We start from the raw sequence: 7528 nt of genomic DNA, 5'->3' as shown, positions 1-7528 counted from the left end.
TCTTTTTCTTGTTCTCTACAAATAACTTTTTCTTCTAAATTGGATTTCCTCTTCTAAAGTTTAAAAGTAAATAGTAAAGGGTAATTTAGTCATTTTCGAAGTCATAAACGGTAAAAAATCTAACAAACAGACGGAAGGACTAAATAGTTCACTGAGAAAAAGGTTAGGGACCTTACCATGTGTTTTTTAAAATACAGGGACTAAACAGTGTGTTTTATCAAAATATAAGGACTAATAAATTAATTACCCTAAATAATACTAAAACTATAAGTAATACTATACTATAAATAATAATGTACTCTAAATAATACTAAAATTATAAATAATACCCAATTATAAATAATACTCAATTATAAATAATACTATACTATAAAATAATACTAAAATTCTAAATAATACTAAAACTATAAATAATACATGTACTAGCAAAGCGACCACCCTTGCGTTGTCTGCTCAAGCCCTGAATCGGTTGCACATCATCATCGCCATCACCAACAGATCCCGACCGTCGCTGTGCCTCGGCCCTCTCTTGAAAATACTCATCCACAAGGTGAAGACCAGGATCTCGGTCTCCCAAATCATCCGCCTCCTCTCCCCCAAACTCGGGCTGATCCAACACAGGCTGCTCTATCGAAGCCCCCCGCACCTGCTGTGTCCCAGACCCTCTCAGTCCACGGCCTGATATATCAATACCATGCCGTCTCGTATGACGTGGTGTATCCTCCTCCTCATCCATATCTAAATGCCTAGCTGCTGACGAGATAGATTTCCCTGCCACAGTCTCCTGCTCCATCTACACATATTCACCACATTATTTAACTAAATTAAACTAAAATTAACAAAATAAAAATTTAACTAAATTAAACAAAATAAAATTTACAACAACTAAATTTACCTATAATTAACAAAATAAAATTTACCAACATAAAAATTAACAAAATTAAACAAAATAAAATTTAACTATAATTAACAAAATAAAATTTACGACATACAAATTCACAAAAATAAAAATTAATAAAATAAAAATAACAATAATAAAAATTTAAACAAAATTAAAAAAATAAATTCCGAAATAGGGGGACGAGCATAAGGCTATCACGCCCTCACATAGGTGAGGGCGTGAGACCATCACGCCTCACCACAGGCGACGACGTATGAATATCACGCCGTCGCTTGTGGTGAGGCGTGAGGCTATCACGCCTTCACCTGTGGTGCGGGGTGATATTCATACGCCGCACCAAAGGTGAGGGTGTGATGGCCTCACGCCCCACCCCCCGATTCCGGATTCCCCCAAACTCTCAAACCGATTCAAAAATCAAACATAATTTCGTACCATTAGTGTTTTTCCTTAATATAATTAAAAAAAATAAATTCCGAAATAGGGGGACAGGCGTAAGGCTATCACGCCCTCACATAGGTGAGGGCGTGAGACCATCACGCCTCACCACAGGCGACGACGTATGAATATCACGCTGTCGCCTGTGGTGAGGCGTGAGGCTATCACGCCTTCACATGTGGTGCAACTCTCAAACCGATTCAAAAATCACCAAAATCAAACATAATTTCGTACCATTAATGCTTTTCCTTTGCCGCCCCTCCCCCGATCCATGTTTTCGTTGATAAATTAGTCCGGATTTGATCCAAGAGAGTTTAGGGTGTTTGAGAGGTTTTGAGAATTTTCAAATTTGTCCAAAGGGTATTTCGGTCTATTCCCGAGGCTAAGTGTGGGAATCAAGGGCTAGGTATAGTAATTCCCCTAATTTACAAACATATTTATGAACTCATATAACTAAAATCAGAATCACTTACAATCTCACTGTTGGAACGAGTAAGAACCACCGGTGGGGGTGCATGAATCTCATTCATGAGATGTGGATGTGAATAGCGAGTGTACCACGTCATGTAAGAATCATCACATGATGATGGAGACCAAGCGGGAGTGTACCGAGATAACATGAGCGAACACGACTCAGGGAATAATCGCCAACTATCGTCGCCAACCACGTGTGGATGCTCTACTCGATACCGAGAGCAAGTCCAGGCCCGTACGGCCTTCGAGGGCCTGATAATTGGCATGGGAACGGTCTGGACAAATCCCAACTGACGGAGGCATCGACCGGGCATGTACGGCTCCATCATATCCCGATATCGTATCCATCCCGTATATGCAGTCCGCGGAATGCAAGATACGATATCCGGACCGTAGGGCATCCACATCACCTGCACACGTATACAAGTAAATTAATATAGTTTAAATACATTTATTCTACAATTCAATGAAAATTTTACCTCTCCCGCAGTCAATCTATCAATACGAAAACGAAATGATCTCAATCGATCATCTGACTTCTCCTGCGGCCCTGATGTCCACATGCGAGCTCGAGGTATGTCCGACCCCACTGGCACTCCCTCTCGCTGAACTCTGAAGCACGGGAAGTACTCATATATCCATGCCTGAAGAAGAGTCAAACATCCCGTGATCTGCCCACAATCTCCTCTACTAGCAATACCTAGCTGACGGTATAGGTATGCTAGTGCAGCTGAGCCCCATGAGCATCCAATCACGTCATCTAACCCGTTTTGCAGCTCCGACAAGCACGAGGGTCGGATCCGATCGCCACTCTTGTCTATAAACAAGGTGGAACCGAACATCAACCACATCCACCCGATCGCCTCAGTCTCGGCAATCCGGTCTCCGGTACACATCTCCATGACAGAACTGGCAAATACTTCGCCATCTCTGTAGTGTCTAGTCAGCAGCTCCTCCCTAGTGACCTCGAACAACTCCATGCATGAGGCCTGAAGCTCATACGACCCCTCGTCAGCAGTCACCAACCGCCCCTCTATTGGGATACGTAGAATCTGCCACACGTCATGGAGCATAATGGTAATCTCACCGAAGGGCATGTGAAATGATGACGTGTCTGGCTGCCAACGCTCCACAAAAGCAGATATAAGGGGCATATCAATGTGGGGGTACATAATCCCCGGGAGGTGTGACAACTGAGATGCATGTATAAGCGTCTGGACCTCTCGGCTGGAGCCACTGCACCAGGTGACCAGTCTCTTGCAAAATGACGCTCTAGTATGGCACATGAGGTGACTCCTCAGCTGTCCTCTCCATATCCCAGCAGCAATGTGTCCCAAGAAGCTGGGAATCACAGTACCATCAACAGGACCTGCTCTGTCACTACCCAATCCTCGTTTGCAGCATCCCTGGAGCGTTTGCTGCTCCCTGAAATTATATTACACATATAACATTTAAACGAATGCAATGTTATAATAATAACTAAAGTAAACTAATAACAAAATAAAACAAGAATCTAAATTATTTACCGGATGACGACTCAGCAGCAATAAAATGGTCGCCTCTCCCCTTCGTCACCTGCCGAAGTGGGATCCTGTCGGCTACGGGATGATCTAAACCATCCACGTCCATGGCGATATCATCCTCCTCAACAACTCTAATGTGCTGATGCTCTGCCTCGTGCGCCCTCTGTGCGTCCGTCATCAACCTCTCTGCGTCTCGGCTCCTCTGAGCAGAGGCAGTGACACCACATCTGGTAGTTTGCCGCTGTCCAAAACTACCTTCAACGTCAAAAGTCTGAAAAATAACAAACCAATCGAATAACGTCAATTATTATTTACTCTAATTGAAATTTGTTCCTAAACCCTAAGCATTTCCGTTATTATTCACTCTAATCTGATTACTAATTTGTCTAATTGAGTTACATTCTTATTTATTATCAATTTCAATAATTACGTTAATTAATGATAGATAAATACAAATTTAACGTCAAAACAACAATCAGACGATTCGGTAACTCAGTATAGGCATTTTTCCAATTCCATGCCCCCTAAAGGGAGGCCGATCAAAATATAGAAGAAAAGTTCAATTTCGGCCTCCCCGTAAAGGAAGACGGATGAACATCCTACCTGGACAGACGGATAAGGATGTTCATTCGCCTGACCTTTGGGCGGACGAGAAGTTCATTTGATCATTAGGGTTCATGTGAACATAAGGAAGAAATAGGAGAAAACAATTCAAGTGATATTTGGTGTCCAAAATTCAGGTATCAATGCTTCCAGATATGGCCTATTTGATATTGTTCTAAAATTTAAGATTTGATTCTAAGTTTGTTTTCTCAATTTTACCCTACTCAGCCCTTGCAAATTACATGATTCTAAGTCAAGGTTTAAAACTCGGGAGACAATCTGTAAATAGAATAAGAGAAGAAATCATCTATTTTTGAAAAGATTGTTATGTCATTTCCCTGAATCATTTGCCTCCCTCCATAGGATATATGGATTTCACTAATTTCTGCTCATTTTGATTTATATTTGCACAAGAACAGTAGATCTTTTCTTTCAAGAAAGGCTGGAACCAACACTATTCTGGATCTTGAAATCCTGGCAATTGAAATGAATATATGTGAGCATCAGGAAGTTTCAAAAGGTAACAGAAGAACACGGTTAAACAGCAACAAGTATGTGTTAAGAGATGAGAGAGGTGCACAGAAGAGAGAATGTCAGTATACCTTAAACTTAGCCGGAAATCCAAGCTTCTGAATGATTCGGGCATGCTGGGGAAAAAAGATCTCAGATTTAACAAGTCCATAACCAAGTCAGACTAAAAGAAACTGAAGGAGTGACATGTACCTTCCTTGCTGCCAATTTTGACTGGTGTTCACTTTTTGCACCAGTGACCACCTGAAACAACATGGACAAAGTCTCAGAAAAAAGACAAGAACGGGTATAAGGGACATGTAATTTCATGTATTAATAAATAACAGTAATGCAGTCTGTAGTACAAATAAATGTCAAAACATAACGTGAAGCTCCTAATATCCCAATGAATTGAAGTAATATATCAAGTCAATTGTTAATTTGAATCTCACTCTTTTAACTCGGATATGCAGAAAGCAGTACATTTTATTAGAAGTAGGGAGAGCTTAAATTTGTTTTTACAATTTAGCACACAACTTATAACCAAAAGTACTATTAGTAATAAGCAATAATCCCACCAAAAAACAATAAATGAACAAAAACAAATCTAGTTGGTAGCACAAACAAATCAATCTGAAAATAACAACTAAAACATAGCTATATACAAGAACCACCTTTGGAGGGTACTGAATGACTTACCATCTTGCCACAGGCAAAAATCAAGGCAGTTGTTTTTGGTTCCCTAAGTGTCATAATGACAGCATCAAAACGCTGCATGGAAGTGATTAAGGTTAATAATCAAAATTCCCACCAATGTCTGAATTACCTTAAAGGGAATCTGTCAGTCATAATCAACCTGCCTGACCATCCTACCTTTGGATTGTATTCTGCATTTCGACATTGCAACGCAATTTGCTTAAGATCCAGCTTACAATCTAAGTTCACTGTCGATACAATGTTTCTGGAACATACAGCACGGATTAGGAAATATAACTGGTATTTCACAAACAAAGCAGAATTTTCAATGTTGAATGTGCTATTGATATTTGTCAAAAGACTCAAAACCATAGTAATAGAATGACCTACATAAGTCATATTTAACAAATTTTTACCATTCTAAATGTTTGTCTAGGATGCGGGCATATTGCTGCAAGCCACTTTAGGAAACCTCTTTCTTGGCGGCTTACGTTTAATCATCTTACCATAAAAACAAAAATCCAGGCACACAAGACACCATGAACACAGGATTCATCACATCAATCAAACTGTTGAATCATTGTATAGCTCAAAGGGTAAAGTAAGAGTAGATTTTCTTTTCTGCTGAAGTTTGTTAAAGAACCAAAATCAATTCATGCAATTGAAACCGATGAGACATTCAGATGAACTTATAGATTATCTGTTCATTAAAAATTTACTGGGAATAAAACATGCAACCACAATGCATATTAAACTATTTAACCACAAAAGAATATGAACAAAATTATTCTACGGCCTATAACTTTCAATAAGATTTTATTTCCTTCATCATAAAGAAAAATAAAATAAATTATTCACAAATTTTTAGGATCTGCTTGGATGAAGGTTTCACGGGTTCATTAAAGGGAGAGGGGAAGGGAGAGGAGGAGAAGGGAGGTTATTTAGAGAACCTCCGGATCCCACCAATTTGGTGGGACTGAAATTTAGATTATTTCAAGTTTTTTTAACCTCAATTAACCTTCATTTCCATTTAAACTCGGTTAGAAAAATAACCTTCATTTAAACTTCTCTCCAACCAAGATTAGGAAAATAACCTCCCATTAGATAACCTCCATGGTTCTTAACACGATATTACAAATGCTAATTTTGACCTTCACAACCAGCAGCAATATGAACACGGTAAATCTCATATGAACGGCACTAATAAAAACCACCAACACTGTCCAATCGCCACTTCAACAGATCAACATGCTAAGAAACATTAATCATCAACACAGACACCAATTTCCTTCCATATTCGACTCATTACCTCCCTCCTCCTTTGAAGGAACTAAAACAAACCCAGCCTCAACAGTCAAACGTCTACAAAAAAAATTCACCTCATGAACCCTTTTGTACACTTCAAATTTTCACAATCGGATCCATAGGTCAATTCACTAAGGCAAACCAACATATGTAAAATCGAAGGGATATTCGGATTACAAGATGCAAGAGGTGAAAGAAACTTACTGAAGAGTGGGAACAATGTCAGGTTTCTTGGAAAGATCCACAGGCTGGCTACCTTCCAAGCCACCTTGTTCTGCCATTTCCTTTTCTGTTCCTCACGGCCCTAATAATCCCAATATACGAAACACCCCTAAACCTTTGTTACAGATATTAACCCTAAATTTTAATCAAATTTATCTTTTGGGTAAATAATTTATTAGTCCTCAACTTTTTACTTAACTTATAGTTTAGTTCTCTATTTTGAAAAACATGTTATAAAGGTCTCTATCTTTTATCAATATTAACCTTTTAGAAGTAAATCAATGCTTTGCAAAAAAAATTATAGGGCAAGTTTGGACTTTATCCTTATATTATAATGAATCCTGATGGGACGTGCAGTAGGGATTCAATTAGTAGCTTAATTCGGACTGAAATGGTATTTGGCTCGTTGGGTACACTACTAACATTGGAATTTGCTTTGCGTAGCGGAGCTGTGGAGTTTTTATTATGTTATGAAATTTGCTTGAGATTAATACAAAGTTATCGTGGAGCTGCCTAGATTCCAAAATTGTCATTGGTTTCATGTTGGCCTCTGAAGCTTTCAATCATCCCTTTTATTGGATAACTGTTGGATATTAGAAGTTGTGCTATTAATCGTGAGAGATTAGGTTTATCCACACCTATAAAGAAGAAAATTGGGCAACAGGTTGGATGACGAATTTTGCGGAGAGTCTTTTTTTTGTGTCATCATGAGTATGATATGTCTCCTGCACGCATTTAGTGCATTTTATTTGAAGCTCCACATGGCGTGTGTGGTGATAGATTAATCCAGGGGATGAGATAGGGGGCTTGAAGGGCCCCGACCCCTAGCCGCCAGAATCACTCATTCCATAGATGATTC

At 39.2% G+C, this 7528-nt stretch overlaps 1 protein-coding gene across 3 annotated transcripts; it reads right to left on the bottom strand.

Moving 5' to 3' along the window:
* Nucleotides 1–253: 253 nt before the first annotated feature.
* Nucleotides 254–6784, bottom strand: LOC136206340 (TATA-box-binding protein 2-like). 3 transcript variants are annotated; one of them, XM_065997363.1, is made up of 10 exons: nt 6652–6784; nt 5320–5407; nt 5146–5217; nt 4660–4710; nt 4539–4583; nt 4390–4410; nt 3337–3604; nt 2290–3235; nt 1810–2220; nt 254–793 (listed from the first exon to the last, which is right to left on the bottom strand). In XM_065997363.1, exons 1-8 carry the CDS (start codon nt 6726–6728, stop codon nt 3159–3161), a joined length of 699 nt encoding a protein of 232 aa, XP_065853435.1. In that variant the 5' UTR covers nt 6729–6784; the 3' UTR covers nt 254–793; nt 1810–2220; nt 2290–3158. The 3 variants fall into 3 exon arrangements, with proteins under 3 accessions (XP_065853435.1, XP_065853434.1, XP_065853433.1); XM_065997362.1 differs by lacking the exons at nt 3337–3604; nt 4390–4410; nt 4539–4583; ... (2 more) ...; nt 5320–5407; nt 6652–6784 and having other exon boundaries at nt 1571–2220; nt 2290–3163; XM_065997361.1 differs by lacking the exons at nt 3337–3604; nt 4390–4410; nt 4539–4583; ... (2 more) ...; nt 5320–5407; nt 6652–6784 and having other exon boundaries at nt 2290–3163.
* Nucleotides 6785–7528: the final 744 nt, after the last annotated feature.

This window comes from Euphorbia lathyris, chromosome 9 (genome assembly GCF_963576675.1).
Source record: "Euphorbia lathyris chromosome 9, ddEupLath1.1, whole genome shotgun sequence".
Classification (NCBI taxonomy): Eukaryota; Viridiplantae; Streptophyta; class Magnoliopsida; order Malpighiales; family Euphorbiaceae; genus Euphorbia; species Euphorbia lathyris.
Note: the sequence above shows the minus strand (reverse complement) of the source record. Positions and strands in the feature narration are given on the sequence as shown.